We start from the raw sequence: 18,194 nt of genomic DNA on the forward strand, positions 1-18,194 counted from the left end.
TGATTCAGAACCAAATTTTTACCCGAATTTGCAGCTACATTGGACCCAAACGTGCACAGGACCCCCTTCTGCAATAAGCTCCGTGGCCCGCCCCATACCTATGTGAACTGGCTCCATCGAGAGCTGATCACACTCACCTGTCATGGCAATTGGATGCAGAGAAACCCGCATATGTGTAAATTCAACCCAAATCATTGAAAATGTGTGTATTGTTTTGGATGGTATGGATATCACAGGAGTTGGCAAATGACATCCAAACAAAAGTGTTATAAGGTTTACAGATATTTTAAATATGGATTTATAAAAGACAAAAAAACTTCACAACATTTCTGTATCTCTATGGTTATTTTCTTTTTTGACACTGATAGTTCTATGGTGGGTCCAATATACCCGATTTGTCATCTTTAAAAACAGGCTGGAATAAAATCAATGGAAATGCATTAAAACATGTCAACAAGCATTGTAATGGATGTCATGTTGCGCATCAATGCACGTTTATGTGCCATGTAAAGTGCATGGTACCTTAAGGCAAACTGTGAAAAAAAGTGTTTCTATTGATTTAACTGGAAAATGTGTCAGATGAAAAAGTGCCCGACAATGCAAGGTGTGAATTTACATTGACATACCTGTGACTGGAAGTAGGTTTCCTGTGGGGTGGACAGGACATCAGCAGAGGCAATATCTAAATGTAGTAAAATTTGCCGGAAAGAGGGTCGGTTTCTTGGCTTGCTGTTCCTGTTTAAGATGGAATATAATGAGTCAAGAGTAATAAATTATAGGCTTAAACCCTCACTTTTTTTTAAATGACCCTATATAGTGGGGCCTCCCCTCACTGCAAGGGCTGAAGCTTGTTATGTCTAGGGGTTAAGGAATAAGCTGTAATACTAATGCCGCGTACACACGATCGGATCGGAATTCCGCTCAAGCTTGGCTTGCATACACACGGTCACACAAAAGTTCTCTAAACTTTAGACCGTCAAGAACGCGGCGACGTACAACACTACGACGAGCCGAGAAAATTAAGTTCAATGCTGCCGAGCATGCGTCAAATTGTTTACGAGCATGTGTCAGAATTCTGCGTGTCGGAAATTGCTACAGATGATCTGATTTTCCGATAGGAATTTTTTCCGTCGGAAAATGTGAGAACCAGCTCTCAATCTTTTGTTGGCGGAAATTCCGACAGCAAAAGTGCGATGGAGCATACACATGGTCGGAATTTCCATTCAAAAGCTCACATTGGACTTTTGCTGTCAGAATTTCCGATCGTGTGTACGGGGCATTACCCGATTCCTCGCTTTGGCAGGCTTCCACCAAGCCATGTGACCAGTCCCCCAAAGCCACTTCTCATTGGTGCTCTGTCCACCGGTCGCACTTTGATGTCATCACATACAATGCAGGACCGGCAATCTTGCACTGTAAGTGAGGCGGTGAGTGCTTGCCCACAACCCAAAACATCAGAGGAAAGAGGAGAGCATTGGAAGCCTGCGAGGAATGCGGTTAGTATTCCATCTTATTCCCCTACCACCACACCTAACAAGCATTTACCCTTGTGGTACGGGGGCTCCACTGCAGGGGTTTTCTAGATTTTTTTTATTTTTAAACCTGCAGTTCAGCTTTTAGCAAAAACTCTGTATAATTTGTTGCCAAGAACAAAATAACAGTTTTAATAATTTTTTTTTTTTTAAATAAAAGGTCCGCCCACCCAAAACGGATCCTTTTTTTGGTAGATGGCAGAGTTAAACCAGCTGACCATTTATTACGTCTCTCAGGAAGCCTATTAGTTACATATCTGAGCCTGACTCCCTGAGTCTGCATACCTTCTGTTACTATTATGATGGGTTCCAATTCTCCCTGATATTTTTTATTTTATGCTATAGTATGGACAATACAATGATAGGATCATAGGCGTGCTCACAGGATGTGCCTAGGCACACCCTAATCACCCCATGTGCATTAGCATTATCCAGGAGCAGCACCAGGTGGGTGGTTGGGGGTGCCAGTGGCCATTGTAAATGCACCCATTATATTAAAATCTAGGTTCAGCTTTAGGAACATGTTACACCTGTATTTAGGGTGTATCGTAATATGCTCCCAATCAACTGGCTTCCACCACCAGAGCCCCATTCCTGTGACAGCAGGTGGTGTTCAGTTGTGTCTGAGCTTTGGGGTGCCCACCCTAATGCAATAAGCTGAGCACACCTATGGATAGGATATGGAAAATGCAAAAGTGGGTAAGACTATCCAATGGACTAAACAATGTAATGTGCCATCCTGCACTGTGTCTGGGCAGAACCATTGCCAACCAATCATTGTAACCAAAATGACATGATTATCATCTTGGTTACATGGTCTTTAAACAAAAAGTATCCTGCGTGTCCCGTTTCTGTCATAAATGTCATTCCATGACAACAGGTGGAGCAATTCAGATCATTTTTTTGAACTAAGGCCCAGAATCTCGTCAGGAAAAAAAAGTTGTTTACCCTGATGAGATTCTTAGCAAGAATCTCTTACTGGCCGAGTGTACACACACTCAATTCACGCCGTTCTTTTGAATAGCACGAATACGGTGATGTCATAGAGTATGATGAGCATGCGCTTGTCACATTCGATGCAGTCGCCGCCATCTTGCTTTATCCTACCTATTCCTTGGAAGCTACCGCGCATGTGTCAAAGTCATTTCGAGCATGCGCGGGTTTCCATGGAGAGGTAAGTATACACACGCTCAGGTTTCTCGGCAAGAAAACACTGCCGAGAATCTCACGACGAGAAAACAGAGAACAGGTTCTCTATTTTTCTCGTCGAGATTCTGGGCAGTTTTCTTGACGAGAAACCTCAAAGCCTTGTACACACGCTCGGTATACTCAACAAGAAGGCTCTGCCAGCAGTTTTCTTGCCAAGAAAACCGTGCGTGTGCACGAGGCTTAAGAGCTCACGCACACATATGCATTTTCAGGTGTATGGATGTACAGTGTAAAATATGCCTGTATTTCTGGTGCCTGAGAAGCCCAGCTGTGGTGTAATTGCGCCCATAGGAATCAGCTATTTAAATCCCAACTAGTACATAGTAACCATTTACTCCTGCAAACCCATGTAAAGATAATATTTTAGGCAAGTTGAGGGAATGCCCACTCTACTATACTGACCAGCACTGTCTCAAGAGAAGCTTGAATCCATCGGGGCAGCTTGATGGTACAGGAAGATGGAGGCTATTGCTGCCCACACCCCATATGATAGCGGAGGAATCCACATCTTTGTAGGGAATCTCCCCTGTCAGAAGCTCCCACAGGACAACTCCAAAGGACCTGATCAAAAACAGAAATGAAATACAAATGAGGCCATGCCTAATATAATGGTGACATCATTTATACATATTGATTCATGGTCACTAAAGAATCATTTTTTTAAAGGGTAAGAAACAAGTTTAGCATTTTGTAGTATCTCTCTCATTACTCTTACCTTATGATTAGGAAGAAGTTGACTTCCTGTATTTACTTTTCTCACACTTCAGATGTGTAACTCAATATCTGTGCAGTAATTTTAAGGACTAAATTACTCCATTGACTTTATATAGCCTTTCCTACTCCCTCTGTGGCTTCCAAAGTCGATGGGAAGCCAGACAGGGAATCGGTTTGCGAAGGGGGGGGGGGGGGTTGATCAGTGCCCCTTCATTCATGCTAATCTGAAGGCCACACAAAGTTTGAAGGTCTGTAGCTCTTGACTCTGCAGACAGTTGCCAACCTCTGAACACTGTGAGCTTCAGCATGCGCTAACCCCGCTCTGTCATTTTACGTGGCCTACCACTTCGTGGCTGAGTTGCAGTTGTTTCTACTTTGTTATTATACCACTAACAGTTGACCGTAGAATATTTAGTAGCAAGGAAATTTCACAGATGGACTTATTGCACAGGTGGCAACTTATTACAGTACCACCCTTGAATTTACTGAGCTCCTGAGAGCGACCCATTCTTTCACAAATGTTTGTAGAATCAGTCTGCATGTTTAGGTGTTTGATTTTATACATCTATGGCCATGGAGGTGATTTGAACACCTGAATCCAATGATTTGGGAGGGTTTCCCAATACTTTTGACAACATAGTGTGTGTGGGTGGAGAGAGGTGCAACAATGAGGCCTTGTACACACGACCGAACATGTTTTCCGCGGACATGTTCGGGCCGTCTGTACGGCCGACCGGACCGGATTCCCGGCCAAGCGGACAGGTTTCCAGCGGACAAATGTTTCTTAGCATGCTAAGAAACATGTCCGCTGGAAGCCTGTCCGTCGGACATGTTCGGTCGTCTGTATGACTCACCGGACATGTCCGCTCAACCGAAAGCCCTCGCATGCGTCGAAGTGATTCGACGCATGCGTGGAAGCATTGACCTTCCAGGGTCGTGTACGTCGCCGCGTCATCGGCGCGGCCACGTCACCGCGTATCCTGTCCGCGGGAAATTTGGTCTGATGGTGTGTACAGCCATCAGACCAAATGATCCCAGCGGACATGTCCGATGAAAACGGTCCGCGGACCGTTTTCATCGGACAGGTCCCGTCGTGTGTACGAGGCCTGACTGGAAGAAGTCTTTAAACTAATATGATCCATTGTTTTTCCTCTCAAGAGCAGTAGGCTAGCTGGATGGGCTGCCGCAATAGACGTGAGATTATTGCAGCTGTCATCTCATGTTTATGGTTAGCTGTTAGATCAAAAAGAGATCATTATACTACCACCTATCTGTTTTCATTGTACTTCATGAAGAGAAATAGCGCGGCGTGTTGATCTGGAAAAATAAATGATGGTCTATGATATCACCAGGAGTAGAGGTCACAGAGAAAATCCTTGTGGAACATTGAGTCTCTTACTGTGACTCATTAGTCATTAGGACAACAAATATGCACAAAATGACTCCACTCACACTTATGGAAGGTCAAGAGGATGGATCTCATGGGGACCAGTGAAGATACAGATAATGTACAGGGGCCATCATCATTACTGGCCTGGGCATATACCCATAAGTCTTCCCTTGAAACAGGATTAGCCATGGTAGTAATGTCGTAGGCTGGTTTCTTTTACAAAGACAAATGTTTTAACAGAATAATATTAAAATGATATATATGCTTTATTTGACTTCCTGAATTATTATATTTTATTAACATTTTATCATGCTCGTTTAAATGCATTAAGATACATGATTCATTCATAAATTGATAATATCAGAAAACCAAAATGTTCTGGCATGGCATAGAAAGCGAAACCAAAATGGATTTGCTAAAACAACAAATATATATTTTATACTCACAACATAAAATAATCTTGAAAATTGTAACTAGAAGCTTTGTGGCTTGGCATAGTACAGAGCTAACTTCTTCATTTTTTTGCATGATATGGTATAAAACAACCTGGTATCCTGAAGGATTCTCCAGGGCAGCAGTTTTCCGATGATGAACTAAGAGGATTTTATGTTAGCGATCCATTGTTGTACTGAATCATATTTGACCTCATTGTGCTATGCCAGTGTGCTCTGGTGTTCTTGTTGATGTTTCCAGTGTACTATGTAAGCTGTCAAGCAGTTGCAAGTTGGAGAACAATTTAATCAACTAAAAGAGCTGCTTGTTTTTCAAAGTGTCAAGCACCATATAAAAGACTTGAAATATTTATATCTTTCGACCCTAATTTTTCCTTCCTAGTCACCACTTCTTATTCATACCTCTTAGGGCTACTGTCCTAAGGCTCTCTTCTTTGGAAATCCCAGCAGGTATTCACCAATCCTTTATTGTCTTTAAACTCAGACTTAAAAGCCCAGTGGGCCTCAAATCTTGCTTAAAGTGATTGCAACTGACTAGTAACAAAATTTCAGCTTATTCAATAAAGCAGTGCAAACAGCATCGATAATGTATTTTCTTGCAACTAATCAGGTTTCTGTTTCCTATGGTGAGATCAGTAAACAGATGCTTTCTGTTGAGTGGTTATAGATTACTGCACTTTACAGGTCCTAACTGCCCTCTACACTGTCTCATTGAATGAGTCTGATTCAGCTCTATCAATGCAGGTGAAACAAAAAAAGGAGGTTACTGTAGATTAGTGATAATAAAATGTTGTTGCAATATGATTTGAATATTTTACTTTGTTAAAATACTATCTCATACATATTGTGTTAATATACTGCAGTCCTGAACAGCTGCACCTTGACTTCAGTAAATACAATTCAAGTACTACAGAATGATAGTAACAATAATGATTAGGGTGCAGTATCTTCTAGCTGCCTCTAGATGGTGCTAGGTGATTTGTGGTGTATTCCTTAGTGATCTACAAATGGGAAAAATACTTCACCTATGATTCCAACACAACACAGGAAAAAGTCAAAACCTTCAATGGAATTTACATTATAAAAGACATTCTGCATACTAGAAAATGGTTTTGTAAAGCAAAATGTAATATACCCTTCAGTTAAATATTTCAGCCAGAACTTAAGGACTTCAGATATTTTTTTTAAAATAATATTTTAAAGAATCCGGTCTACCAGTTTACTAAAAATGAGTGACCAGAGACATGTGGCCTTATTCTTAAAGAGTTTTCATCTGTGGGAAACAAAATATGCAAGGTGCAGGCAGGGACGGATTTGCTCTCCCTACCGCCCCAAGGCCAGGTTCCACAATGCACCCCCTCCCTGCCAACCGAACCCCCCCCCTCCCAAATCAACGGAGAATGTGCGGCAGAATTAGTTCAAATATGTTTTGTTTGTTTTTTTACCACTTTTTTTATTTATTTGTAGCTTGTCGCTTACTTTTTTTAATTTTTGTATAATTTTCTTATTATTTTTCTTATTCTTTCCTTTTTTATTTTATTAATTTAATTATTATTTCTTATTATTTATTTATTTGTTTTTTTCACTTAACTTTTTTGTTATCACACAGGAGAAAAACATTTCCTGTGTGATAGCAATTGGAGGTGACATGTTCTCTTTATTGACCCTGTCACCTCCAAAACAGGAGTCCTAGCACTGTGCTAGAACTCCTGTCACAGCTGAGATGGGAAGAGCACAGCTCTCCCCTCTCACTTCATACATCGGCAGCATGTACAGGAGACAGACTCGGTGGTCGGGGGGAGGACAGAGTCCCAAAGACAGAGCCAGCAGAGAGAGGTATGTGGGGTGGGGGGAGAGGGGAGGACGGACGGGAGCACATATTTTACAAGTGATTTCGGCGACATCGCCGCAATCACTTGTTAACGAGCGAGCGGATTCCCCCATAACTTAGCGCCCTTAACTGTATGTTCCGGGTGTCGGGGGACTCCATGCCACTGCCGCCCCTTGGAGCCCTGCCGCCCCAAGGCCTGGCCTCAGTGGCCTTGTGGGAAATCCGGGCCTGAGTGCAGGGTGCAAAGCTGCCATTTGATTTCTACTTAGTAAATCAATGACCCCACACAACACAGGCGTGCACAGGAGGTGTACCTGGGCATACCCTATTCACTACATGCATTGCCAATTCCCCCTACTGCCTGAGCTTCCCTTGTGTTGGCCCCACAGTGCTGCTGGCTTCCCTCCTCTCCCCCCAGCTGCTGCGGGGGATGTTTCAGTATAGAAAATGGAGGAAGGGGCTAGTAAATATGTAATTTACCGGCCTCTTCTATTTGTGAATGAACACACTCGCTCACTGTGTGCATTCGGAACTGCAGCATAGTAATAACTGTTTACTATGCTTCAGTTTGTGAATGAATGGCAAACCACGCAGCACAGAGCACTTCCCATTCATTCACTGTCCAGTGCAGCTGAGGCTGCAGAGAAAGGCATGTGTGTTCGAGCTTTGGAGAGCACACCCTAATGCAAAAGGCTGCACACACAAGTATGCAAAACAGGAATTTACTGTTTCCAGACTCAACTGACTACACGTTTCTTCCATGTCACAGCAATGGTTGCTCCCACACTTCTCTGCCCACAGATTCTCTTTAATTGCAATAACCCATAGCAACCAACCAGAATACATCTATTAGTCTGACTTTAGAGAGCTCTATGTGTTATGGCACTTAGTAATAGGAACCCTCTATTAAATAAGGCCATCTGTGTAATACATGCAGTTATATTTGGTATTAGCTACCTACACTGGGTCCAACTTAAAGTGGAGTTCCAGTCGCAAATTGTATTATTATTTTTAATTTAGCTGCTACAAGTACTGTAGCTGCTGACTCTTAATAAGGACACATATCTGTCCAGGGAGCCTGTGATGTCGGCCCCTGAGGCCGATTTTTCCACTGGCTCGGGTGCAGGCACCGGCATTACTAAGGGAAACCAGCGGTGGAGCCTTTGCTTATGCACAAGCGCGAGTTGCGCAGTGCTTTCTGAATGCCCAACTTGTCTTCTGGTCTCAGAATGCAGCGGGGTAGAAGAAGGAGGGCTCGCTGCAGAAGAGGAAATTACATACTTCGTCGCAGCTAGGACAGAAGTACACTTTGTACTTCTTAAAAGGTAGGAAAGATAAAAATATATATATATATATATATTTATATATACAAAAACGAGGGGTAGTCTTTAGTTTAAGACCACCTTGTAAAGTTGGATGCCGTGTTAATTTTGGCAGTAAACTTCTAAGGCCTCGTACACACGACCGAACATGTCCGCTGAAACTGGTCCGTCAGACCAGTTTCAGCAGACATGTTCGGTCGTGTGTAGGGCCGACCGGACAATTTTCCGGCCGACCGGACAGGTTTCCAGCGGAAAACTGGTTCTTAGCATGCTAAGAATCATGTCCGCTGGAAGCCTGTCCGCCGGACATGTCCGATGGTCAGTACGACTTATCGGACATGTCCGCTGGCCTGAGAACCCGCGCATCGCGTCGAAGTGATTCGACGCATGCGTGGAAGCATTGAACTTCCGGGTTCGCGCACGTCAGCGCGTATTCTGTCCGCGCGGAATTTGGTCTGATGGTGTGTACAGCCATCAGACCAAATGATCCCAGACATGCTGGTAGGTAAATTGGATCTCGTCCAAAATTGGCCCAGTATATATGTATATATGTGTGTATGACTGTGTGTCCCTAGCGTGTCATGATCCTACGGGGTAAAAATGACCGCACCAGCCAAGCAGATACTGGCTGGAAAAAGCGCCCAGAGGCGATTCAGTTCGCATGCGTTGCGCTATACAAGTCATTCATTCATTCATTCATTCAAAACGGTCCGCGGACCGTTTTCATCGGACATGTTGGGTCGTCTGTACGAGGCCTCAGTCTTAAATGGCATTTTAGTTTTAGTCCCATTTTAGTCTTCCGCATCTGTTTTAGTTTTAGATGCATTTAGTCGACTAAATCTCCAGTACACTTTAGTCGTCTAAAATCGAATGGGTGTAATTAAATTGTAATGCATAAGTTAACATTTCTCTACAATTTACAAACTCATTATATACTACTGGAGTGAAAAATCGAATACGCTATTAATTATGGTATTGAGGTATGAACTTGCACTACAGACCAGTGCTAATTTTGAAGTCAAATTAAATGTTAGTTTTAGTCTTTTGACTAAAACTAACATTTTAGTTTTAGTCCCATTTTAGTCCTTTGACTAAAATGGCATTTTAGTTTTAGTCGTATTTTAGTCATCTTAATTGTTTTAGTTTTATGCCGCGTACACACGATCGGTTTGTCTGATGAAAAACGGTCTGATGGACCGTTTTCATCAGACTAACCGATCGTGTGTGGGCCCCATCGGTTTTTTAACCATCGGTTAAAAAAATAGGAACTTGTTTTAAAATTATCTGATGATTAACTAACCGATAGAAAAAAAAACGATCGTCTGTAGGCACGTCCATTGGTTAAAAATCCACGCATGCTCAGACTAAATTAGGGGACGGGAGCGCTCGTTCTGGTAAAACTAGCATTCGTTATGGAGATAGCACATTCATCATGCTGTAACAGACAGAAAAGTGCGAATCGTCTTTTACTAACATGCGGTAACACGGAATCAGCTAAAGCAGCCCCAAGGGTGGCGCCATTGTATTTGAACTTCCCCTTTATAGTGCCGTCGTACGTGGTTTACGTGACCGCGTTCTGACACGATCGGTTTTTTAACCGATGGTGTGTGGGCACGACTGATCATCAGTCAGCTTCATTGGATAACTGATGGAAAAATCCATCAGACCGTTTTCATCGGATAGACCGATGGTGTGTACAGGGCATTAGTCGTATTTTAGTCTACTAAAATAGTATTCATTTAGTCGACTAACATGGTTTAGTCGTTTTAGTCAACAAAATTAACACTGGTTGGATGGAACGCTGCTTTAAAGCTGAACTCCAGGCAAACAGTTATATATACAGTTTAAACATGTATAGGGGAAATATTTTACCTGCCAATCGATTTATGATTTAGACACCACTGCCCAATCCTGGACCTCCATGCAGACTTCCCTGCGTTTATCCAATACAGCCTGGTCCAGGACCCACCCCTGCCTGTGCTAGGACAATTACATAGCAGCAGGACACTGATGATGTCATCCTTCTGCTCTCCTCTCCTGACAGCATTGTACAAAAGCTGTAGAGCCCTCATTGGCTCAGAGTACTGCCCTTCATTTCTCCAGTCTGAGCCCTGCTTTATAGGCGATTACAGGAGGCTTATATAAAGACAGGCTCAGGTACCTATGTTGGTTCTTTGTAAAAAAAAAAAAAAAAACATACATTTTTAATAGCTACAATATTGCAGTAAATGGTGATTTTTATCTCCATATAATTCCGGTAAAACGCTAATAATCATGTGACCACAAACTCTCTTGCCATAATAGGATGGTTGGAAAGCACACATTCACTTCATTTTTATTTAACCCCACTTTACATTTTAGTAAATCAGACACCTGAATAGAAAAGGGGACATTCCTGTTTCTGAACCACAGATCACAAAAACTGAGGGCCGGATTCAGAAAAGAGATACGACGGCGTATCTCCTGATACGCCGTCGTATCTATGCGCCTGATTCATAGAATCAAGTTACGCATAGATATCCCTAAGATCCGACAGGTGTAAGTGTCTTACACCGTCGTATCTTAGGCTGCAATTTCACGCTGGCCGCTAGGTGGCGCTTCCGTTTGTTTACGCGAGGAATATGCAAATTAGTATTTACGTCGATTCAGAAACGAATGACCGCCCAACGCTTTTTTTTTACGTCGTTTGCGTTCGGCTTTTCCCGGCGTATAGTTACCCCTGGGTCTATGTGGCGCAGCCAATGTTAAGTATGACCGTCGTTCCCACAACGAAATTTGAATTTTTTTTACGTCCTTTGCGTAAGGCGTTCGCGAATACGGATGGACGTAATTTGCGTAAACGTCGAAACCAATGACGTCCTTGCGACGTCATTTGGAGCAATGCACGCTGGGAAAATTTCCAGACGGCACATGCGCTGTTCGATCGGCGCGGGGATGCGCCTGATTTGAATAGTACACTCCCCCTAGCCACGGAATTTGAATTCCGCCAGGGGATTTACGATACGCCGCCGCAAGTTTTGAGGTAAGTGCTTTCTGAATTAAGCACTCGCCTCAAAAACTTGCGGCGGCGGATCGTAAATCAGATAGGTTACGCGGATCTAAAGATCTGCTGATCTATCTGAATCTGGCCCATTCACTTCATTTTATTTAACCCCACTTTACATTTTAGTAAATCAGACACCTGAATAGAAAAGGGGACATTCCTGTTTCTGAACCACAGATCACAAAAACTGAATCTGTTCTATCAATGGAATAAGATAAATAATTGTCACGGGTTATAAAAACTGAAGATTTCTCTGTCCTGCCCTAAATATTACATGTATTTAAAAGATAGCACTTTAAGCATTAACTATGATTAAATATATATATATTTTTTTATTTTTCTGAATAATCTGAAATCAAACCCATTAGGCATTTATTTTCAGCAGATTTATTTACAGCTCCTAATAAAAATGACTCATCCCTCCCTTGATTAAAAAAAGAGCAGGCCAGAAATGAGGTCCCATCTGCAGCATGTTCCTGGGAAGCCTATTTAGTGCACATGAGGGCTAAGTGTGTGCGTGCGAGTGTGTGTGCCTGTGTGCCAGCCGCATAGGGATAATATGTGATGGAGCCCTTTCAAGAGGGGTCATACAATGACAGATGGACACTAATCCCACACCCATTTCCATAGTAACACTGGCCCCGCGCACCACTGATAATGACTCCCCCCCCCTTTTCACTGATTAAAGTGGGCTGATGACTGCGACACTGAACAAAGAAAAGGAAGGCGTGTGAGCCAAACGAAGGGGTGGGAAGGGATCAGAGTAATGCAAAGATGGACAGTCACCCAATTGTTAATGATATAGACAAATGTATATAAACTGTCACTTTCCACTAATGCGATATTGGGTGAAATGGCCGAAATGTCGTAGTGGAGGGTCATAGTTGGAGGTGCTTGTTATCTCCCTGGAAAATTTGACATCTGTTAAAAAAAATCACCCCAAAACACTGGTCTAGCAATGGCGCAACCACAACAATGCCTGCATGGAGTTTGAATGTGCTTGCGTGTTTCCTCTGGGTATACCGGTTTCCTCCTACACTCCACAGACATGCTGGTAGGTTAATTGGCTCCTGTCTAAATTTGCCCTAGTATGTATGTATGCGTGTTAGGGACCTTAGATTGTAAGCTCCTGAAGGGCAGGGGCTCATGTGAATGTACAATATATAAGTGCTACGTAAATTGTCAGCGCTATATAAATATCTGTAATAAGTCAAATAAAAATAATAAGGCCCCTTTGACACTGGGGCGGGAGGTTCGGTGGGGGTAAAGCGCTGCTATTTTTAGCGGCGCTTTACCGGAATTGCGGCGGTATTTGGCCGCTAGCGATGCGATTTTACCCCCCACTAGCGCCCGAAAAAGGGTTAATACCGCCCGCAATGTGCCTCTGCAGAGGCGCATTGCCGGCGGTATAGCCACGGGTTCCCATTGCTTTCAATGGTAAGGCGAGGTGGAGGAGCGGTAAATACACCGCTCCAAATATGCGGCTAGCAGGACTTTTGGAGCGGTCCTGCTAGCGCACCGCTCCAGTGTGAAAGCCCATATTACTTTCAAGTGATATGAAAGTAGATATACACTTTAAATCTCTAGTTAAAATTTTTGCCATCAGGGTGATGCATACTACCTTTTTACATTTTTATGACACCTTTTGGTTAAAGTGGTAGTAAACTCTTTACTACCACTTTCACCTACAGGTAAGCCTATAATAAGGCTTACCTGTAGGTATAAAGAATATCTCCTAAACCTGTACGGTTTAGGAGATATTCCCCTCGCAATGCACCGCAGGGATCCTCTGCTAAAGGCCCGGAAGCCGACGGACCTGGCCGGAATGAAGTCTCCCGCGCGCATCGCCGCTCCAGCCAATCACAGCGCTGGAGCGGCGATACCCGGAAGACACACCGAGGCAAGATGACATCTCCCTCGGCGTGGACCAGGTAAGTTCTCCACACCTCATTCCAAGGTAAGTATTTCATAATGAGCTAGTATGCAGTGCATACTAGCTCATTATGCCTTTTGCCTTTCAGGTGTAAAAAAAAAAAAACTTATTGCGGGTATACAACCGCTTTAATTACAAAGTTTGTTGTAGCTTATCTAAAGTGAGCATAGCTCATAAGAAATGGTTAAAGTGGTTCTAAAAGGTAGAAGTTTTTTTTACCTTAATGCATATTAAGGTTACAAACTGTGTGGGTGCAGCTAGCCCCCCCCCCCCACCCCCCTATACTTTCGTGGGACCCATCTCCTGAGTCATTGGCTCCTGCTGCTGTCAATCACAGCCAGTGAGCCAATGAGGATACAGTGGGGGTGGGGTCCAGCTGTGGTCTGTATGTGAATGGACAATGTCCATTCACAGGAGCACAGCTTGGGAGCTAGCCTGCTCGAGTGCCCCCATAGCAAGAGGCTTTAGTTCCTCTGCCAGGACTGCCAGTGGGGGGACCCAAAAAGAAGAGGATCGTGGCTGCTCTGTGCAAAACTATTGCACAGAGCAGGTAAATATAACATGTTTTTTTTGTTTTTTTTTAATACAACCTTTAGAATCACTTTAAGTGCGATTTATTCAAAATGAACATGTGATCATGATAAAACAGCCAGGTTTTCAATAACATTATGATAACAATATTGTTAGAATATATTTATAAATGAAGCCTGCAAACAATGTTTGGAGACTTATAGCTAGTTTCAGAAAGACTTAGGCTGGCGTATCAGTAGATACGCCAACCTAAGTCTGAATCTGCGCCGATGCTAATTTAAGCGTATTCTGGTAACCAGATACGCTTAAATTAGGCTCAGATACGAGCGGCGTAAGTGTCTTACACCGTCGCATCCTAAAGTGTAATTTTTAGGCTGACCGCTAGGTGGCGCTTCCTTTGCGGTCGGCGTAGAATATGTAAATCACTAGATACGTCTATTCACGAACGTACGCCCGGCCGACGCAGTACAGATACGCCGTTTACGCAACGCATTATCAGGCCTAAAGTTATCCCATCAAATAGCTGGAATAGTAATGTTAAGTATGGCCGTCGTTCCCGCGCCGAAATTCGAAAAGTTTACGTTGTTTGCGTAAGTCGTCCGTGAATAGGGATTTACGTCATTTACGTCCACGTCGAAACCAATAGTACCGTGCGGCGTACTTAGCCGCAATGCACACTGGTATATGTACACGGACGGCGCATACGCCGTTCCAAAAAAACGTCAATCACGTCAGGTCAACCCAAATTAACATAAAACACGCCCCCTCAGCCTATTTTGAATTAGGCGCGCTTGCGCCCGCCGCATTTACGCTACGCCGCTGTAACTTAGCAGGCAAGTACTTTGTGAATCATGTACTTGCCTCGTTAACTTACGGCGGCGTAGTGTAAACACGATACACTACGCCGCCGCAAGGATAAGCCTGCCTACCTGAATCTAGCTATTAATTTACACAGCTGCTGCTGGTACTCCTGAAACACAGAACAGGACCTGGCTTTAAAATTTATAGCAGAGTCTTTCAAATACAATGAGGCCCAGCACACACGGGAAGGTCCAGATTGCTATGAAAACTGCCCAAACCAAACATTCTGCAAAGCAATTAAAGATTAGGACAGCAGTTAGAAAACGGAGGGGTATCAACCCTAGCAGAAACTTGGCAGACATTGTGTTTGTTGGCATAATGCAGCAGTCTATAGCCAGTCAGTTAACGAGCCACACTGATTTATACCAAGCATCACCGAGAAACTCTAGACCCAAAACAGTCATTTGGTCTTACATGACCAAATGCTTTGTAAATACTGGTGACAAAATACTAGATAAGATCCCGCCACAGAAGAGTTTTGCTAAACGTTAGCAGAATTTGCAAACCTTACGACCTCATTAAGAGCATATCTACCTGTCAATTAGTTCTTAACGAATATGTCAGCTCATACTTGGTGCAATTACATGGTCCTAGTGTAGCCATCTGAAATTTAATAGGGATTGTTCAAACCATTACAGACAATTACTAAGGCAGGCCATACGTGATTCATTCTCATCAGTTCAACCAGCAAGTTGAACAAAAGAAAATTAATAGATTCCCCCATCCACACATTTGATGCAGATGGGGGAATCTCTCCCACGGAGCTATTGTATTTTAATAGCAGGGATACTTCCCCATCATCAAAATATACTAATCAGTGTTGACGGCTAAAGTGGGCGTCACTGATCGAGCAAAAATTTTCCAACAGGCTGATTGTACACAAGTCCATTAAGAGATGGACTTATGTGCGATCAGCCTGTGCATAGATGGAACAAAATTCATCCAGTCCCTGCTGAACTGGACACATTTTTTACTCATCTATGGTTGGCTTAAGCTTAAAGAGGAGGTCTGGGGAAAAAAAATATTTAAATCCAGCAGCTACACATACTGAAGCTGCTGGCTTTTAATAAATGGACACTTACCTGTCCTGGAGTCCAGTGATGTCAGCAGTAGGGTTCCCAGGCCGAAAGGCTCTACTGCCGCCGCCATTGTGGGTAAGGGAACCCGGCAGTGTAGCCTTTAGGCTTAACTCCGAGAACCCTACTGCACACGCGCGAGGCCCCACGGTGACGTCACTGCCATGACCAAACCCCCGGAAGTGGGAAAGGATAACTGTCAAAGATAGGTATCCTATCCCCCCTCCCCCCCCAAAAAAGGTGCCAATTGTGGCACTGGAAGAGGGGAGGAATCCAATGAGCGAAAGTTCCACTTTAGGGTGGAACTCCGCTTTAAGTCCTCAAAACCCTCAAAGGGACACTAAAGATTCCCGTTAAAAAAAGAAATAAAAATAACAAACATGTTAAACTTACCTCCACTGTGCAGCTCGTTTTGCACACAGTGGCCCTAATCCACATCCCTCTGCGGCTGTCTCGGCTCCTCCCCACATCAAGCGGTCTCCCAAGGGGGTTAGCTTGCAGGCGTGCTCCCGTGATACAGCCGGCGGCCATATGGCTGCACTGCTATCAATCTAGCCAATCGACGGGCAGACTCTGAGGAGAAGAGGACGCCGGGGGACAAGCACAGCAGATTCGGGGGATCAGGTAAGTAAAACGGGGGGCCGTTATTGCCAGGTTTTTTTTTCACCTTAATGCATAGAATGCATTAAGGTGAAAAAAAAAAACCTTTACAACCCCTTACGTATGAACTAATACCACTATGAAATTTACATTAACTGTCAAAATTATTGTTGTTTTCAGTTTAGTTGTTAAAGCTGGCTCTCAGCAATGCGGTGATTACACCGGTCTGTAAAACTGTACAAATTCTGGTACCCTTCTTCCCCCCGAGCAGCTAAAAGAGAGAGCTGAAAGATCTTGATGAATAAGGCAATCATCGGAGATAGTCTAGGGCATGGGTCTTCAAACTACGGCCCTCCAGTTGTTCAGGAACTACAATTCCCATCATGCCTAGTCATGTCTGTGAATGTCAGTGCATTACAAGGCATCATGGGATGTGTAGTTCTACAACAGCTGGAGGGCCGTAGTTTGAGGATCCCTGGTCTAGGGTCTACACATGTGTTAAAACAGTAATGTATAGCAGCTAGCACGCACAGTGACTAATCAATAAAATCCAGTAAATGTGCAGCACTAGATAGAAATGATACAATATTATAGAAAAAGTACAATATTATAGCAAAAGTATATATGCAATGAACCCAATACTGCTGGGATGCAAGTATATAGAGTTAAAGGAACACTAAAGGTTTGTTTTTTATTAGATCAATTGATTGCTGTGAGCTAGAGCATTTAAATATCACTTACCTCGTTTTTCCTTTTGACCTCCAAAATACAGTAATCCAGGTTTGAAAATGCCATTTCATGTCTCTCCTCTTCTTGCTTTCCACCAGCATCTGAGCCGTTTTGCATGGTGGAAAGCAGAATGTGCTCACCCCCTCCCTATGACTACAGCCCTGCGTGAAGATGCTCTCTTATCCCTCACAGGCATGGAGGCTAAGCCTAATGGGAACTGTAGTTCCCATTAGGCCGTGATGTAGCAAGAATGAATGCGCACTGCAAACCAGGAAGTCAGTGAGAATAACGATTCAGGAGTGCTGGAGGTGAATAAAACAGCTCGATTTCAACAGGTATCAAACTAGTTATAATGCAAAACATTACTTTTTACTTTATCAGCTACTGTCAGACTTTAATTTAAGAGGAAAATATTTTTGTCTTTACAACCCCTTTAAGATAGGAAAGCCATATAATGAGAAAGTTCATTCAGTATGTAGTTGACAGTCGTGCTATCAGCTCACCAGAAGTAAAAAGGTATTAAGACATAAGATGACATCCATCAAGTATTACCAAGGTGCATAAAGATATCTCCACATTTGAGCCTTCACCCAAACAATGCACTCACCAGATGGAGGATTAGTACAAGCATCAATCAATAGTCAGTGCTCAGTCCTCTTCAGTGAATGCCATGGGCAATATGGGGAGTTGCTTCCAAAACACCACACTAAATGTAAAAAAGCTCACCAGCCTGGACCCCCGAAAAAGCTTATATATAGTGTTGGATTTATTGAATGACTTTAAAATCACCAAAAGCACTTCAGCAAAAAAAATAAGTGCGCTTACAATGGTGGCCGCCGCTCCAGACACGTTTTTCCACGGCGGCGTGACGTCAGAAGGTAGGCCCCTCCCTGATGTTCGTGTCATAAAACCCCGCCCCACGCTGATGAAGTCCCGCCCACATTGAGGACGTAACGCGTACGAGGGGGAGG

General features: G+C 43.4%; 1 protein-coding gene across 2 annotated transcripts in view; it reads right to left on the minus strand.

Annotated features, from left to right (window-relative positions):
- MAP3K12 (mitogen-activated protein kinase kinase kinase 12) overlaps window positions 1-18,194 on the minus strand; it is a 203,706-nt gene that overhangs the window by 30,929 nt on the left and 154,583 nt on the right. For both annotated transcript variants that reach the window (XM_040340709.1, XM_040340710.1), the window contains exons 6-7: window positions 3,144-3,302; window positions 627-735 (exon numbers count right to left, since the gene is read on the minus strand). In XM_040340709.1, the coding sequence (XP_040196643.1) occupies window positions 627-735; window positions 3,144-3,302 (268 nt within the window). The remainder of the gene's footprint in view (window positions 1-626; window positions 736-3,143; window positions 3,303-18,194) is intronic.

Source organism: Rana temporaria, chromosome 2 (genome assembly GCF_905171775.1).
Source record: "Rana temporaria chromosome 2, aRanTem1.1, whole genome shotgun sequence".
NCBI lineage: Eukaryota > Metazoa > Chordata > Amphibia > Anura > Ranidae > Rana > Rana temporaria.